The following is a 19,949-nucleotide window of genomic DNA, read 5'->3' on the forward strand; positions in this document are numbered from 1 at the left end:
ACTGAAGAAGGAGCAACAGTGGCATCACAGAGGAGTCCTACAGAATCTGTAAGTGATTCTTCTTCGCCTGAATACTTCACAACAATTAGAGTGGAAACATACAAATCAGCATCACAGCCAGAAATAACCACCAAGTCAGAGTTTCCACAATATTCCATCACTGAGAGAACAGGCATGGAAGTTACAGAAAATGAAACTTCCGTAACAGAAGGAATTGACTTAGATGGAGAGCGAACAAGTACAATACATACTGAAATGTTGACAGACAGTACAGGTGAATCGATTCCTTCAACATACTACACGACAATAAGGGTTGAAACTCAAAAGTCAGCATCGTGGCCAGAAATAACCACAAAACCATCTGAAATAACAATGTTCCCAGAGTTTTCAACAACAGAAGAAGTAGGAATGATGACATCCCAGAAGGAAGAAGGTACAGTCACCGTACCAACACAGTTTCCCAAGGCAACTGAGAAAGTTGCATTCACATCAAAATATTTCACAACCTACAAACCAAAAACAACAGATGGAGTTCCAGGAACTTCACATTTATATACTGAAAGTGGCATAACAACATTTACAGATCGCACCGCCGCATTTTCGGTGGAAACCAGAACAGAATCATTTTCACCAACATACCTCACAACAATAAGAGTGGTAACTGAAAAATCAGCTTCTCAACCTGAAACAACCATCAGGTCAGCTGAAAGCTCAGAGTATACCACTGAAAGAGTACCAACAGGTGTGCCCAGAAGAACTGATGCTTCAACAGAACCTTCTCAAATGACAGTCGCTGAATTGTTCAAGGAAACCAGAAGTGAATCTCCTGGGCCTACTGATTTCACAGAGGAGTCAACCTTGAAACTGGAAAAGACTAGAGAGCAAACCAGGAAACCACAATATCCAGAATTCTCTACCACTGAAAGATTAACAACAGGAAGTGAAATCACGGAACCAACACAGCTTTCAGTGAAAACTGACACTTCCACTGAACGCTACGCTACTGTAAAATTGGACACCAATAAAACAACAGAACCCAGTAAACAATTTACAGCTACCTCAACTGAAGAGTCACTATCTTCAAGCTACGTAACCACAATGCATTTCGAAACAGAGCCACCTGTTTTACAATTTGACACCACATCTCCAAAATCTTCTAGTTTCAGCACCACAACAGAAGCAGAAGGCCCAGAATTGCTATTGCATTCTACTACCACCAGAATGGCAACAATGAAACAAAGAGAATCTACAACAGATTCCATCCGTTTCACAACAGCTTCTGATCTACCATCTGTATACTTTACAGTAGAGGATTTGAAAACTGAGAGATCAACTGTTTACAGAGAACAACTTACTGAAACCACAGACACAGATGTTCCTCTAAAACATTCCACCGAAAAGTCAACCTTCCAACCAGAGACTAGCTCGAAACTGACTGAATATTTCACAAAATCTTTCATAACAGAAACAATGGAACAAACATCTGGTACTCTTGGGATACTAGATACAGGAAGACCAAGCTCTCTTCCTCCTGGTATTTCTACTGAAGAAACAGTATTACCAAAATATTCCACAACAGAAAGAGGTGAAACACAAGAGTTAGTCTCCGAGCCTGAGACAACAATAAAGTCAGAACTTTCTAGCACTGTGCGATTGTCGACTGAAGTTTCAGAATCAACAAAGGTATCGGCAGAACCTAGCTTCACAACTGTGGAACCACAAATGAGTACCATGTTTGTTACAGATACAGAAAGAGAAGTACCGCTGTCACCAAAGTACACCACTAAAGAGACTGTGAAAACCGAGAAAACAACTTTGTCTCCAGAAACCTCAAAGTTTACTGATTCCATCCCAACGGAAACAGGAATAACGTCACGTTCAGAGTATCCCACCACTGACCAGGCAAAGACAGAATCGAGCTCAAAATCAAGTGAACTTTTCACTTCTGCTGAGACAAAAGTTCCGTCAGGTACTCCAGAAATTAGTAAAGGCACTGAAACGCCTCAAGGCAGCACAAGCACAGTGTCCAAAGTTGATACAGAGAGGCAAGACACCACTGAATACATGACACGACCAATAACTTCAAGCTCAACTGAAGAACTGATGTTGCACGAAACTACACATGTCAGTAGACCTGAAACTGCTACAGAGGAAACCGCTACACCATCAGTGAAAAGCAGAACTGACGTTGACACAACAATTCACCAAACTACATATTCACAAGCTAGTACCACCACTAAGAAAACTGGGAAGTTATATACAGAAGAGGATCTTGCTACGGAATTCATGAGCGAACCAACTACTGCTAGTGACGTGTCAGCTGTTCCAAAACTAGAAAGTACCACTACTTCCAGCATTATGACAGACTCTACATTACCAAGCAAAACTAGTGCATTAACAGTATCGGATGCTGGTACAGAAGTGCACGGAACAAGCACTGAGGCCCAACAATCCACAGATACTACGGTAGCACAGTACACCACAGTTCAAACAAGTGATGGTTTAGTTTCTGATGCAACATTTGAAACTAGACGCACAGAGTTGCCTGGCTTGGAAATTACACACCCAGTAACGGATGAAACTGAAAGATATTCTCGGATGGGTACCACTGAGGGAGATAAGCTCTATGTTTCTGTTACTGAAGCACAAACTCGAGCAACATTTACTGAGGTAAGGACAGATGCAAGTGTAACATATATTGGAAGCACTGATTCAAGCGTCAAAGATACACCAGGCATAGGTTCTACATTATCCAGCACTGGTACAGGCAAAACTGACACTTACGTCACAGACAGAGAATCAATGTTAACATCTACTTCTGCACACAATGATACAGAACACGAAACAACCACACACTCAACTATGCCATTTCTTCCTTCGCGTTTACCCTCAGGACCATACACTACGGTGCCTGAATATATTACTGAAACAGTTTCTACAATCAGCGATGTTCCTGGAAGCACCACAAGGATATCATATTATCCAACACTCCCCAGGCATGAGTTACCAGAGAGTACAACTAGTCATGAATTAAAGATGGAGGCACTTACCACTGAACAGTCCCAGACGACAGACTCGTACCCTAGTCACGGTAGAACAGAGACTTACACGACCGAAGATTACTTTGCTCAAAACTTAACTACCGAAGTATCATATTCGAGTACTTCAAATGATACTCGTAAGACTGATGTTATATCTAAGTCAACTGTAGGGTTAGAAGAGACGACATATCTTTCTCAAATGACTGAAGGTACACAAGGGTTCGAACCAGTTACAGAAGAAGCTCACACAACTGTATCATCTACAGCAAAGCCAGACTCGCATGTCATGAAAATACCACCAAGGACCAAGAAACCTGAAGTACTTGTCACAACTCTAGAGTATGAAGACAGTACATCTGTAACTGCAGCGGAACATGGCCACACTAGTACCCTCAGCTACCAACCATCACCCAGGGATGGGGGAACAGATGAGACTGAGAGTGAGATGGCAACACTGCCAACAACATATCCAAGTAAAACTGGTGGCACGGCATTATTTAATGCAACAACCACATCAGATATCACCTATGCTTCAACCAATGTGAAATACTACCCAACTGTACATCCTGAAAATGTATCAGTAAGTGAAATTCTCTCCACTGGATATTTTGAAACAACAAGTAAAGGTTTGGAGAGGTTTACAGATACAACAGGAAGTGTTCACACTACAATGAAATCTTCAGATGAGGCTAGCACTATGACAGGTTTTCCATACATATCCACAGGCTTACCAAGTTTCTCACTTGCAACCGAGCCATTTACGACAACAAGGAGGCAAAATTTGACAAGCTCTGGTGCTGCCACAGTAGGCTATACGACAGACTATACGTTTGAAAGTTCATCAGCTACTGAACCCAACATATTCGATTTGAGAATTTCCACCTGCTATACAGAGCTTGACTGCTTTGACAACGAAACGTGCATCGAGCATAAATGCCAGAACCCCTGTGACGTTTATAACCCTTGCAACGAAAGCATCACATGCATCGTAGACACACATAGGCCTGTTTGTTTGTGCCCCACTGAGAATGGATCGCCAACTCTTGATTGTAGCACACATCCAGGTAAACAACAACCAAATTTTACACATATCAGAACAATACAGCTATTCTGCAACTTGGCGTTTCTGTTGTCTTTTGATTTCGATTGAAGTTTGATTTTTTTTTCTTGGCCATGGCACATGAATGGAATGTGAATGGACAATACATATTTCTTATTTGGTTTTGCATGTGCGTGTAGTTCTTTCCTGTAGAAAGCATTTCACATTTATACTTGAACCGAGGAACAGGCTACATGGATACACTTTTGGGGATTCTTTTCCATATTCTGATACACTGGGATTGCAGTAGTTGTGAATGACACTGTATCATAATTCAATTTGTTCCTCGTTCAGCATGTATAAGGTTTCAATATCCTTTGTATATTGCTTGTGAATTGTGTAATGTTCAGTTTGCACATGTAAGTATCCCATTTTTTTCCTAATTACATACCGGTATTCAAAACCAGCATGTGATTTTTTATTCCAAATATCAGACATACTTGATTCCTCTTAATAGGCTTCTGCTCCTTAATGATGTTTCTGATACCCCAGCCATGCAAAAGGTGAAATGAGAGAAAGTTTGCAAAATGTTCAGAAAGAGAGAAGTGTGCAGCATGAAAATTGGTGTGATGTTTGTCCATAAATGGCTTGGAATGTGTGTGTTTTGCACATGTTAAATAGGATTTTAACAAACATTACCTTTTAACTGCATAAACTATATATTTATATAAAAGCTTGTTGCTAATAACCAAAAATTCAGCTTTTTTTTAATATATAATTTTTGTTTCAGCTTGTTGCTTCACTTAACAGTACTTGAGAAGAATTTGGTGGTCTGCTTGATAAATTTTTTGCCTTGAAAATTGCATTTATTTAATTTGTCTTGTGAAATTCCAGCATGTTGTGTACGAATCTGCACCATAAGTTGAGGAAAAGGTATTGTGGAATGTCATTCAGCAAAAAAAGTTGCAGTTAGTTAATGTTAAGAAAAATCAGAACAAATATATTATTGAATGTAGTGGTTTCTTCTACAGAATGAATATCATTATCATATCAAGTCGGGTATCTTTGTGGTACAATAGAGGGAAACCATATAAATAGGGAATTGCAAGAATAGAAAATAAGCATAGTCAAAGAAGTAAATACAAGTGCAATGTCGAGCATACTTTTTAAAATATAAAATGAAAAGGCATTCTTACTACATACATGGGATGCAGTTCACCAGTTTTTAAAATTTTGTTGTGGTATTGTATGAAAATGAGAATCCTAAGTAAGTTTCAAAGGAAATTTTTCCCAGTCAATTTTAAATGTACAGTCTGAATAGTAACTCTATCCATTTGACTTTACAGGGTCAGTCACTGACCTGTCTCAGCATATATTCCACATTCTAACAACTAAGGTGCTTCGTTTTATAGTAGGGATGGGCCAATATGAAATTTTGGCCAATACCAATAAAGTACTGATATAAAATTTGCTGATTCTGATAACCGTTATTCTACCAATACAATATAAAATTCAAATTGGTCCTTGAAGAACCTGAATGGATCATTGACCTCCTTAATAAGTGTTTTTCGAGATTACTGCAGTGGAAAAGAAGTTGCATATTTAGACATTAACCTTTTTAGAAGCGTATGGCATGGAGATTAGAACAAAATTATGACATGATGACAGAATTTTGCATTAAATTGTAAGATATTTATAGATATATTGGATCTGTAAAATAATTGGTAATTTTTCCAGATAAACCGATACACTAATATATAGAGGAGCATATTTTTGTGCCAAAATGTTGCTTTCGTAGTCAATTTTCAAAAGCAGTAAATAAAATTAAGTTTCGGTGTTATAGCGGTGAAAAATCAGATAAAAGCAATATATAAAAATACATTTTGGTTTTAAAATTGTGACTATCCTAAATTTGATTTAAAAACTGCACTTATTACACAAAATAAACATTTCCTTCTAATAGCACATTTATGTAGTTACCAGAGTATTAAGTTTATTCCTGTGTAAAGGGGTCTATTTTTTCTTCTCAAATATTTACACAGAATTAATTAATTTTCCGTGAATTGCATAACTCACAGGATAATTTAAACTTTAGAAAGTGTTGCGTCGGTAAATAAACTCTAAATTTCGTGTTTAAGAGTATATTTCGCATTTTGCAGTTCATTTCGCATCATTTCGTGACAAAACAGGGTAGGAAAATGCACCTCACACTTTTCAGAAACATGAAAAATTAACATTACAATGTGTTATTTCACATTTCGTGTTTTCATCAAAGACTAAATATGCGTGCCTCTACTGATAGAGTACTGAAAAATCTGTCCCATCCCTTTTTTATAGTCTAGTTGCAGAACACGCATGTGGCGTAATCTGTTGTTGTTCACAAGAAGCACATGTAAACAATTGACATTTGTGAGGAATGTATTTTATGATAGACTGTACTCAATGATTAGTACGATGAAAAGAGCTAAATGTCAATCAGTCATTCTTAGTCTTGAATACGTCACCTCAAAGTATCCTATGGATCTTTTCTAACATAATCCTTCATTCCTTCAACTAGGTTACGTGTATAATGAGAATTGAAGGATGAAACTGTAAAAATGTTTCCAACGAAAGCAGATCCTGCAATATGAAACAATTAAGTAGGCCTGATGCATGAAAACACAGTGAATATTTATAAAGACATATTTGAGCTTGCATGCGTAAAATGCAGGTTATAACATTAACACATTATTGACTGTATGTGTATGTTAAAACTGCATGAGTCTAAATATATGATTCTAACTTCACTAACCTTGAATTTAGCAACGAGTAATGCGGTAGACGTATCTCTAAAGGCACTGAAGACTGAACAACCATCAACTCTACACAGAGGCACACAACTTTTGAATTCACTGCAGGAGTGAAGAACATTCTTCCAATGAAGCACACGAGTTGAGATGACGTACATCTGTATCATTTTGAAGAAATCAAATCTATCAGCTGCAAACTGCAATGCATCATAACAAACACTTACAGATGTGAATCATACATCAGTGTAAACACCATGGGACGTTTGGAAATAGCTTAAACAACATTAGTCAGCAAATCATACATTGACTTATCCGACCAATTGTGCACTGGGGATAATTCAAGATACAGTTCTGTTTCTTTTAAACCTATACAGACAAAATAGATTTTGTTATGTAAACATTTTTATTAAACTCTAGATACTGATGATTAGGACAGGAGTTACTTGTATACCCACAGTAATATTTGATCGTTTCTTCCTGTCAGTTTTCAGACCCAGTATCAACATTACAGATTTCCAATACATAAGAGGTAGTAACATAATTTGCCAATATATAGGCGTAAGTAATATTGATAAAAATTATGGATAATTTTACCTGTCCAATGTTTCTATAAATATCCTTTAAGTTAGAGCAAAATTCATTCTTTTTTTATTTTTTTTTTGTGAACAATTTAACTTAACAGTAAGCCAACTTACAGAAACAACAGAAAATATACTCCCGTTCCAATCAATAATTTCCATAGTTGGCCCCCATACATTACATTCTCATAATTGTTGCATGCATAGTGAGAATGCCTTCTACATTATTATTCTGTCTTTATTTTTTTTACAGAATATTTACATTATGAGATTTATACCTCAATTTGATTGTTATTACTAATATTTATTTTGCAGCACTTGTATTTATTTCTCTTAGTGCATAATATTTGACAACAAAAGGAAAATATACTTATCTTTTTACTTAGTGTAAGTTTTTCACAATTTAAATATACCTTGTTTACACTAAAAGTTTTTGATCCAATGACTGTGAATTTTGCGGACTGATTGTTTGAGCACACTTTTACATATTTATTAATAATAATATAATGATTAATTTCAGTGATTGGATGTCAGCATGATTCTGACTGTCCCGAACAACAAGCTTGTATTAATGAGAAGTGTCAGAATCCATGCAGCATCTCTAGTAGGTGCAAGGCACATCAAGATTGCCAAGTTCAAAATCATCAGCCCGTGTGTGTTGAAGGTTAGTAATTCTTTCTTTATTTTTATTCATTTTTTAGTCTTCAATTAAACACCTTGTACTTATATAATCCTTACTCTAGTGTTCTTCCATTGGTGGAAATTTTATTGCATTTCTTCACCCACCTTTTAGTTTATTTCAAACAGTACTTTGTTTATCACTTATTTTCCATCCATTGATATTATGTCAATCTGATATAAAATTACAAGTGTTTAATGAGAAACCTCGCTTCCTGAATTAAGGCCTGCAACCAGGTGATCACAATGTATTTTGCCTTGCATATGTAGACATCGATAAAATAACATATATGACACCCCCACACCCCCCCATACGCCTTCATGGCGTGGTGCTAAGCACAGGGGAACACTTTACTTTTTACTTCTTTTTTTATATGAATTATACCTGTATATTCATTACAAATATAAAATAAATATTATTTTGCAGGATATTTATAGAAATGTCAGGTTGGAAAGTTATCTGCAATTTTTTTTTTTTTTTTAAAAAAAAATTAACAACCTGGCAGAACTTAGCCCTCAAAGGACATTGTACCATGGAATTTGTTTCCAGTTTTAAGTGAAGTGTGGGCTGATTTGGCTTGTAATTTTCCTTCATTACTATCTGGTTTTGTAACAGTTCAATACTTAACACCAGCACGGTAGAAGTTTGTCTTCTGAGCTTTTCTTGGGATATTAGCAAGGTGAGTTAGTGAAAAATTTCCAAACTTCTGAGGCCAATCATCACTCTCATATTCAGTCATTGAAGCACAGATGCACAAAATCAACCCAGTTTGTGTTTTGTGTGGGAGGATCCCAGTGTAGGTGCCAGGTCAATTGGGTATCATGTCTTCTCACACTCTTGGTGGACTATCACCAGCCAGGCAGTGTTGCTACCTGAAGGAGAATTTCCCTCACCACAAGGAAATTCAGGCAGAATAAAAGAGAACAGAAATTTCAGGAAAAAATGTACTACGACCACCACCTCTACAGGAAAATGGAACTAGGATGCCAACAAATAAGACACGACATCGAAATGGCCCGCCACCTACACCAGGATCTCCTATGTGTACCCAAAGGTAAGAAGACTTACTAATCTTCTAACTCCACTTTCAGTGTGCCAGTGTCAAAGAAGCAGGGATTGTCCTCCTGGTTTGATTTGTGATGGCTGCAACTGCACACCTGAAGGTACGTAAAAAGAGCATGCAGTCATGAATATTGTCACATGCATACAGTATAATTAACATTACTGATGTAATGTTATGATCAATATCAGAGCTTCGTTCAAAGTATCATAATGGCAAGAGTATTAAGAGAGCACTGATAATTTGGCTACATGAGAGTCCAGAAATGAGCAGTGAATCCAAAACATGTACCAGAAATCAATTAAACAAATTTTGCACTTTAAAATGGTACAAGGGCAACTATTTGTTTTTTCATTAGAATGCGGAACTGGTATGGAAATCAGCAATATATAAATGGAAAGGGGCAGTGTATGGTAATGTGGAATGTATGAACATTGCAGATCATGTGTACCAGGATAGGGAATTGAGCAAAACATTATAAAGATAGCATCGTGTCATGTGTGTTTACAAATCAGAAAGTACCAGGTGTATAAGCTTAAATCTGCTGTTTGCTCATAGATGGCATTAGTGAGCGTATGAAGCTACCATGGGCACGCCATACCTGGTGTTTGTATGAGTTGGACATCTGCCAACACGAATCAGTGCACATCGTCAGCACGTGCAGACAACAACAGACAGTGTTCCTGTGGTAAGCATGGCTAGTTTTGTGCCAGAAAAAGAGCATATGCGGGAAGCTCTGCTTTTCTGCTTCCATTTGAAGAAATCGGCTGCCGAATCGCATCGAATGCTTGTGGAGGCCTATGGTGGCAGTGATGTATCGGAAACAACGTGCAGGGATTGGTTTCGTCGGTTCAAAGACGGCAATTTTGACCTGAGCGACAAGAAGCGTGAAAATCGACCCAGGAAGGTTGAGGACCATCCATTGCAGGCTCTTTTGGACGAGGACGATACCCAAACGCAAAAGATGCTTGCCGAGCAATTGGGTGTTACTAAAGCAGCCATTTCCATGCATCTACGTGCCATGGGAAAGGTTCAAAATATCGGAAAATGTATGCCGCATGAATTGACCGATCGGCAGATGGAGAGACGCCAAAACACATGCGAAGTCTTGCTTGCCAGACAAAAAAGAAAGTCTTTCCTGCATCGGACTGTGACTGGCGATAAAAAGTGGATATATTTTGATAATCCTAAATGCAAGAAATCGTGGGTTGATCCCGGCTAACCATCAACATCTTCCTCGAGACCAAATCACTTCGGCCGGAAGACGATGCTGTGTGTTTGGTGGGATCAACAGGGTATTGTCTACTTTGAGCTGTTGAAACCTGTTGAAACTGTCACTGCCCACCGCTACCACCAACAACTGATCAAATTGCACCGTGCTCTGTGTGACAAAAGGCCGGATTATCAACAAAGGCATGACAAGCTGATTTTCCTCCACGACAACGCCCCATCACACACGTCAAGACTGGTCCAAAACTACTTGGAGACACGCAACTGCGAGGTGTTACCCCATCCCGCCTATTCACCAGACCTGGCCCCTTCCGACTACCATCTGTTTTTGTCGATGGGCCACGCCCTCGCTGAGCAGCACTTCGATTCGTATGCAGACGTCCGAAAATGGCTTGATGAGGGTTTGCCTCGAAAGAGAAGGACTTTTTTTGGCGTGTTATCCACAAATTGCCGGGCAAAATGTGCAGCTCGCGAGGGCAAGTACTTTGAATATATTTCTTGTTGCTTTCTATGAACAAACCATGTGTTTTTCTGACTACAAAACAGCAGATTTAAGCTTATACACCTGGTATACATTAGCATTACAGGAACAAAGAGGTGCATACTACAGTAGGACATTATTTCTTACTGTTTCCTGTGGCATTCTCTGGCATTTCTTCCCTGAAGAATGGCAATTTGATACATGAACGCTGTTCTCACCGTGGCACAGCCATTGGTTCGACAATGAATTACCACTGCCTCTGTACGATAACCATTCATCACACTGCCATTTAGTAACGTGTTCCCATACTATGGGTGTCACTTTCTTCAGGACATACAAGCATATTGTGGTACCACCATTTAACTTTAAGAAAGAATATGGTTACTATGACTTATGCCCCAACCCTCGTATATTACATGAACATAGTTAAGTAACAGTTTTTTCCAAAAATAAATATTAAGGTTTAACATAACAGAAACTGCAATTATTGTTCCACTAGCCTGATATGACTGCTTTGTTTTTTGTGATTTGAAGTTAATTTAAATGTTGACTTTTCATGACTTTCTTTCCTTCCAGGAAAACGGCCTGTTACAGGTTGTGACCACTGCCCACCTGGCATTCCATGCGATAAACTTACGGGTGCCTGCATCTCAGGTAGGACTGTCATTTGCATGCATAAAAGAGATCCGCTTTTCAGCTTGGAAATGTAGACAAAATACACTGCAGCACAACAGCTTTGCATCCATGTTTTGTTGTTACCAGCGATTCAAGCTTCACTAATGAAATATGAAGATCGAAGTATTAAATCAGGAATGAAATTTGAGCATACTAAATTTTAGGATTGTGTTACTTTTGAGCGAAAAATGTGCTTTACCTGGGACTCAAACTTGCCCCCTTGCATTTTGTGCCATTGCTCTTCCTACTGAACTCTTAACTTTTTTGCATATCTTTCTCAGTTATGTTGCACCCATGGTACAACATTGAAGATATGGGAAACAAGAAAGTGCTCTGTTAAGGGTCCTAGTTTGATTCCTGGATGATATATATTTTTCACTCAGAATCTACACACTGAATATAGCCATTGCAAGATGTTCCTACGTTTTTCAATCGATCAACTTTTAATAACCTAAAGAGGAGTGTTAAGTTTTGTTGTAATTTTTGCATTTGTCAATTCTACTTAAGATTTCATTTACTGACACTCCCAACCTTGGGCAGGTATTTTCTCTCCTATATTTTAGAGAATAAATACTACTAGTTTAGGAAGGATTAATGTTATTTGAACATTAGAATTACTGTAAAGCTACTTTCACACCAAAGTGACAAACATCATGTGGCATGTCATTTGAAAAGCAGCTAATCAACTGCAGCCTTTTACACTATAGTGGCATGCTGCTGATTGGTTTACCTTCGGTGACACATGGTGCTTGTCACTTCAGTGTGAAATTTATCTAAATTTTGAAAAGAAAATATATGGACGTATTTACATGTGTATGCTTGAAATATACAACTTGCAGCATCATCATCCTTTATTTATCTACGAAAGTGCGATATTTCATGTCTTTAATGTAGTTTAATTCCAAGTTTAAAGCTAACACCATCTCAAAGTTTAAAGTTGAAAATTTCATGGATGTGAAGCTTTGTGTTGTATTGCTATTCTCTTAATTGGCTGATCCATCTTTCTGAATCTTTTGGGAAAAAGTGGTGTGTTGCTGTTTTGTTTCTAAAAGATATTCTTTTTTTTTTTGTATTTTTTTTTTTTATAACTGAAATTTTTCACAGTGCTTGTAACAGACTAACAGGGAATGAAGTCTGCAGCTCATGGAGATCTGGAGGTGACGGACACAGCCTAGTCACACTCATAACCAAAGAGAAAAAAAAAAAAAAAAAAAAAAAAGACCAGCCAGGAAGGAAAACCACAATGATAAACCATAACCTTTACGAGTCCTCTGATCCTTTGAAAAGAATGTGCTGGAGAGCATCTAAGCATGAAACCCCTTTTTGTCCTCTAAGGAGTGCATGTTCCTTCTTTTAAAGCCCAGACAAAAACACAACAAAGATAGATACGTGCTCTGATGGCCCCTTGCTGTTCTCAGTGGAAAATTTATAGAGGAAAGAAAAAGGATGTTGAGTTCTCTGTTGGAATGAGTAAAATATCATGACATCTTAAACAAGCATGGATGTGGGGCCAGCTCACAGGCTGAACATGTTAAATGGTAGACTTTCAATCATGTCATCAATGTTTCTGGGTTTGAGTCTCAGCCTGGTTATGCCGCTTCATCAATTTCATATAATATCACTCATCTTCATACTTGTGATCATCCATAAGTGGCAGAAGAAGATTGCGGGGGTCAGTATTGACCAGGCATGATTTGATTTGCAGCATGTTTCTTGTGGAAAGTGTAGTGGCGATTTTCAGGTCTAGTATAATAACGATAAACAAATACATTTCAACTTAGTAGTTCATGGTGCAAAGTATTTTAACAGGTTTCTGACTTCTTAAGAGTTGTAACGGAACATATTCGGATTCTTTGCAGCAGGAAGAATTTAAATTGATTGAGTTATCGTTATTATATACAGCATTCTAAAAGTTTGTTTGTGCTTGGCATGATTGACTGCTTGACTCACCACTTTGAATGTTGCGATACTTTACTTGCACCTTTAACGGAGCCCTTACATTTTTTTTTTTTTTTGCCTCGTCGCTTGTTTACCCTGATGACAACACCAAGCAACCTGCAGAACTTTGTCTTTGTTGTGCCCACATGTTTTAAAAGGTTGGAACATCCTGGAGAAACCTTACCCTTTGCCGTTTCAACCTTGATTTTGACCAATGCTTGTTTTTTGTTTCATTATTAACAGCTAAAGAAGATTGTTGCTTGGGCCTCTGTTATCTAAACGTGCCTTCCCTGCCTCAATTCTTGTCTTTTTACTTGCTTTGATCTTTGCTACACTCGTACGTTAACTTCTCTCCTGTTGTTCTTCTGTAGATGTAGTTAGCGAAGCATGATCCTCCCATACTAAGCAAGTTACCTTTGTAGCATGTGCATTAAATTACCATAACATATACTTGCATTGGCATGAACTATCTCTTACATTTCAGTTTCGTATTCTTGTACTTGTCCTAAGAGCAACACATCTTTTTTTCTTTTATGTTGAAATATCTTTGTATAATATTTATCTTTCCCAAACAGGACCAGTGCTCTCTCTTTTCCAGGATAAATGTTAATTTAATTTCTGTAGTGTTTTGTTACTCTTTTTTGACTTTCTGTTCTAGTTTAATAGTGTTTTATGTATATGTATATATGTACAATATGTATATAGCCATTCATTCCAAAGAGTAATTGGTTGATGGTAAATTTTGAATGAAATTTTTGCGTTGTGGTTGTTTGAAAAGTATTACAGAAACTAGTCACTAGAAAACTGTTTTTTTATAAATATTTATATATTGTAGTGTAAATAATACAAATTGCATGTTTTGTATGCGTGGGGAAAAAAGACAGAAATTGAGAACAAGTTTGAGTCATGAATTATTGAGAGAGAGAGGTAGTAATGCCGTTTTCCTATTAGTAGTAGCGTAATATAATTTTGCTTCCTATGCATCACTTGATAGTGTCGTAGTTTTATCGTGCCCCATCCTCTCTTAGTCTTGCTTTGTAGTGGTATATTTTACCCTTGTTTTCTGAGAATATTCACCATTATGAGTAATATTGTACTTATCAGTATTCAATTTGCTATTGTGAGCATTATGCAGCTTCAGATTGTATCGAACACGTCACTGCTTCAGCTTTTATGTTGTGTCTATTAATAACACTTGATATGCCTTGTATTTGCTGTCCTTTTGATTTCGTTGCAATATTAGATCAGTTGCGATGTAATTCAACCATCTTCCAGTAGATTTACTTTTCACAGTGGTCACAATATTTTCATCTGTTGATTCTAATGTTTGGGAGCGGATTAACTTAAAGGAAATCAGTAAGGATGGAATAGATTGGATTGGATTGGATTGCTGCTGCTGCAGCCATAAACCTTTGTGTTTAAGAAGTCTAGGGAGTTAGTTGTTGGGAGTGGATTGACAATTTCTGCACAGCTGAAGGAAAAGTGTCTTATTAACAAAGTCGGTACCTGGAAATGAAATGTTAGTTGGTTTAGTATAAAATATAGTGTATAAATATGAACCATTTAGCTTGAAGAATGACAATAACACAAATAATATGAGAAAAAATTAATAATTCAGAGTTTGCACAGACTTCAAAAAACTGAAGTCAGGGAATTACTTAAAAGCATTTAGAAATGTGAAGCAGTCAGGAAATATTAAATGTGATTGTTGTACACATAGTGAATGTTTGCTCTTTTCACACACTTGGAAAAACTATTTTGTTGTAGCAGGCATTTCTTGAATGGATAGGGTGTTACAGTGAGAGCTGTAAATTCATTTAGGAAACTTGGAAGTCAGGGAATTTATTCTGGTAAAATTAAGAACATGATAGAAAATTATCCCAGGTCTAGTCAATCCGCTTTATCTTTGATAGCATGATTGTTACCGTTTGTAGGAATCACTGTGAATAAGAGAGACTTACATTTAAAAAAGGGAAAACATTATTCAATGCACCATAATATTTCATTCATTGGAAGATTGCAATTATAAATTCAAAGTCTAAAGCGCACATGTGTGAACTCTTTCACTTTGTAAACCTCAAATATCATCTTGCAATTTTCAAAGAAGATGTAATAGTTTATACTTGATGCATCTGTGACAATGTGTTCTGATAGGAAAATATTGTGACTACAGAGGAAAACTACTGTTTCTGAGTAAGATGGATCCACAGCCACAGACATTACGCAGTCTTGCTAAGTTTTGTGGACTTCATTATATCTTTCCTCTAAGAATCATATTCTCTCTCTATTAGGGGTTTGCATCATGTAAATACATTGATGCAATTTTTCTGGGATGTATCTTCATATTCTTTTTGGAGACCAAAGGAACTGATACACACACACTGCATGTGGTTCAATACCGTACGTCTGGAAATTTTTGAGGATAAGAACTTGATCACAAATGGGAATATGTGCTTACAGTCGGTCATTGGATGCAACATCTTTGTTCTTTTTACTTTATTGTGCATGGCAAGCACTGCCTTGAAGATTTATTTGACATCATTTATTTTATATAATTATCTACATTGCTTTGTTGCCTTGAATTGGAGAGATGGTTTAGTTTTGGTGCATCATTATGTGCATGTTACATAAATGTATATGTATGCTGAGAATGGTCCATGTGTTCATGTGCATGACACACAAGAATATGGTGGACAGTAGCTTGAATAGCATTGAAAGCAGCCATGCATTTTGGTTATAATGAAGTATTCCTGCATGATTGTTATTGAAGATGACAGATAGAATTTTATTTCTGGTAATGATTTATAGACAGAAATTGGAATATACCATTGTAGTTATGGGGGAGTGATGTGACAGCAATGATTTTAATATAGTTTCCATAGATAGTGTAAAATTGAAAATAATGTTTCTATATTTCTAATTACATTGGCAAGGTGATTAAAAGTATTCCAATTCATAATGAACAAGTTGAGAACAGTTTGGCCATGCTTGGCAATGTTGCCGAAACAAATGCAACTTCAATTTTTCATTGCTTTGTGTGTGAGAAATCCTTATTTACTAGCATAATATCAGATTGCATATTACCTGTAAGTAGTTCCATACAATGAGTTTTATGTCTGATGAACAGGAAAGGAATGTTCAAAATCGATATTCTATGTAGGAAAAATAGGATTAGAAGCATTTTTAATTGGCTTTTGAAGGAATGTTGTTATTTATATATTTTGCCAAAGAGATTGTGAATAATTATATTCCTGTGCAAGCATCTATAAAGAATAAAATGGGAATGTTTTGAAGATAAATGGAATTTAGCACTAACATTAGTTTGCAACTGACAGTGATATCCATGAAATTATGTTAAGATTCACAGCCAGGAAACATTTGAATGAATACCACCGAGAAGCAGGGTAATGCTTGCACAGCCCAGTATTTGGAAAATGTATTGTAATTTGAACTGATCGTATACAAAAATGGATTCTGCTGAATTTATCCACAAATTTAATGTTCTTTTAAAACAGTTATGAATTATGCCTAATGCTGATGAGAAGGCCTCTCTACTGGTAAGAATTCTATTTAGATATATGTATATTGGAGGCTGTGCTCATCAAATTAATTTTTATCTACACCATAACATTTACTGTAGTAGCCATACACCATAACATTTACCGTAGTAGCCAATGTGATGAGAAATATTGAAATATGTAAATCTTTCATTTTACACTGTTGAGGAATCCATATAATTACCCATTGATCCTGATTAAAATTATTTACATTTCTATTTTTAAACAAGTTGGCAGTGGCTTAAAAATAAATGTCTAATCACTGCTGATCTTTGTGTGGATATGAACAACTATAATATCATTATCCCTAAAATGAAGCACCTCTAAGAAACATGCATCTAGAATCCTTCGGGAAATGCTTAAACTAAATGATTCAGACATTTGTATTATTGTATTAGATTTATGTTAGGTGTATTGAGGACCTCTTTAGTGCAATGGATCCAGCTTTTTTATTATTTAAAGGGGTATGTACATAATATATGGCTTTTATCAGCCTTGCAGAAACTGTTGTCATAAATTGTGTAATATTTATGTTAAAAATGAACTTTAAAAACTGCTTTGCATGACTAAAAGTATAAATTATTGCTTGTGCTTGTTTTACTAACACACCTTGGGGCAAGGATGTATGTTGTGAAGATTTGAAAACAATATATTCATAAAAATATACATAATGAACAACTCGGTGTGTACAGATAATATTTGTGTAAAATAAAGTTTAAAATATTACAATCACTTCTTACATTGGCACTTCTTTGTAGGATTATATGCACTCTATTGATTTGTATATAGTTTTTAGTTTCTTCTTGTAGTAACATGTTATTTCTCCTTGCACTATTTAGTAGTTACATGATATTTCTTTGTTCCTTCATCTAGTAGTGACAGAATCACCAGGAACTACTATCGGGTCTCAGGCAGCAACAGTGACACCTTCACATGGTTACAGGGCTGAGACCACAGCACCATACGAAACACAAACAGACACACCAGCTACTCAAGAACCTCCCCATGACCTAATTTCAGAAATCTCCCCGTTCACAACAATGACTCGGACACCAGAACAAGAAGCTGTTACAACAACAACAAAACCTACATTGCCTAGCTCGAAAGCTACGGACATAGACTCCACACAGAGATACACTGTACAGACAGAAACGGTAACTTACAAACCAACAACGTTGACCTCTTCCACTGCACGGTTACCTATCGAAGTTCCAGAGATACCCGTCTACTCACCTGCACCGGCTGGTATTACAACCACTGAAACACCCATTGGCGTGAAAATTGGTACCGGTGAAGGTACACCCTCTGAAGTACCCCCAGACCAGCCTACGACCATATTTGTTGAAGAGCCAACCACATTCAAAGCAACACACATAGAAACTTATACTGAAACAGGGCTTGCTTCAAAATCCACTGAAGAAATTAGTCAAACAACCCCATCTGTTACCGTAGGATTTTCAGCTGAGGTACATACCACCACCAAGGCTTCAACAGAAGCAGTTACTTCCATGTTAACAACTCAAGGACTTCCGCAAACTGTAACGTCATCAAAATTCTCCACTATTCCACAAGAGGCTTCAACTATACCTTTTATTGTAGAAACCACAACTCGCAAAACCCTTCCTACTGAACAGAGTATTGTTACATCTAAAGAATCCACAACAATCAGAAGTGAGAAGCCTACCGAAACAATTCCTTTCACTTTTCCAGAAGTTTCAACCGAATCTCCTGATATTGACACTAGGATTTCCGAAGATACTACTACTACTCGCCCAACATCTGTGGACGAAATCCATACCCCAACTTCTCCACCTATTTCGGTTACCAGAGAGCATTCCGAGTCACCTACCACTCAACCTGACACATTCACACCTGCAGAAGTACCTGGTATTCCAACTACACAGTATACTTTCTCTGCAGAGACTAGAATTTCGGAAACTGTCGCCACCCTTCCTCCACCAACAGATAGAATTACTTCGAGATACCCTAAGATCTCATCACTTTATCCAGAAACAACCACACCCATGAGAGCGCTACCAACGGAAGCTGTTGTCCTTGAAACCGAGCCTCCTGAAGAATTGACACGAACATCAATTTCAACAAAACCATCTTCTGAAGTTCCACTGTTCACCACACAACCAGCACTCAGAACAGAAGAATCAACAACAAGATCTTCAGAATATCCACAAACAACACCCGAGACAATCAAGTTGTTCACTGAAGCTACGCCAGAAACAACTCCTACATATTCAGAGAGTAGTGCCACTTCAACATCACACGTACCTCAAACATCTGAAACTTCAGTCGAACAGACCACAGTAACAGAACTCAGATTCCCCACACAGAGTACCGAAAGATCCTCAGTTGTCACTGAAGAGCATACTTCGTTCTCTCCAGTAACCTCAATCGAGACACGAATATTTGATGAAGCTACTACGCTTGGTATATCTGAACACACTTCAGGAGAGACAAGTTCTGAATTTACGACTTCTCCATCATCTGAATACTCGGAAGTTACCTCACCAAAGTCAGTTGAAAGCACATCTCAAGGTACAGAGCCACCACATCTTACTGAAAAGAGTTCTTCTCCTGAAATTTCTCTTGAACTGACTACTCTCTCTGTTAAAAGTCCAAGCACAATATTCTCATTTACTGAAACTGAATTGACAAGCAACTTTTCTGAGGCTTCAACCACGCAACCTACTGTGATAGAACTCAGAACACAATCAGAGACCTCTGCAACTGAAACTGTTGAAATTTCTACTGAGGACTCATTGCCAGAGGTTCCAACCACACTTACTGACATTAGGACTTCACAACAGCCATACACTACACAGCGCAGCACTGAGGGGCATACAGATGCTGTTCCAACAAAAATACCT

General features: G+C 37.3%; 1 protein-coding gene across 1 annotated transcript in view; it reads left to right on the forward strand.

Annotated features, from left to right (window-relative positions):
* Window positions 1-19,949, forward strand: part of dpy (fibrillin-like protein dumpy) — a 474,963-nt gene that overhangs the window by 188,437 nt on the left and 266,577 nt on the right. Inside the window, exons 45-46 of the mRNA XM_083128311.1 lie at window positions 1,757-1,775; window positions 7,968-8,111. Of these exons, the coding sequence (XP_082984437.1) occupies window positions 1,757-1,775; window positions 7,968-8,111 (163 nt within the window). The remainder of the gene's footprint in view (window positions 1-1,756; window positions 1,776-7,967; window positions 8,112-19,949) is intronic.

The sequence above is a fragment of the Lepisma saccharinum genome, chromosome 9 (genome assembly GCF_977018435.1).
Source record: "Lepisma saccharinum chromosome 9, izLepSacc3.1, whole genome shotgun sequence".
NCBI lineage: Eukaryota > Metazoa > Arthropoda > Insecta > Zygentoma > Lepismatidae > Lepisma > Lepisma saccharinum.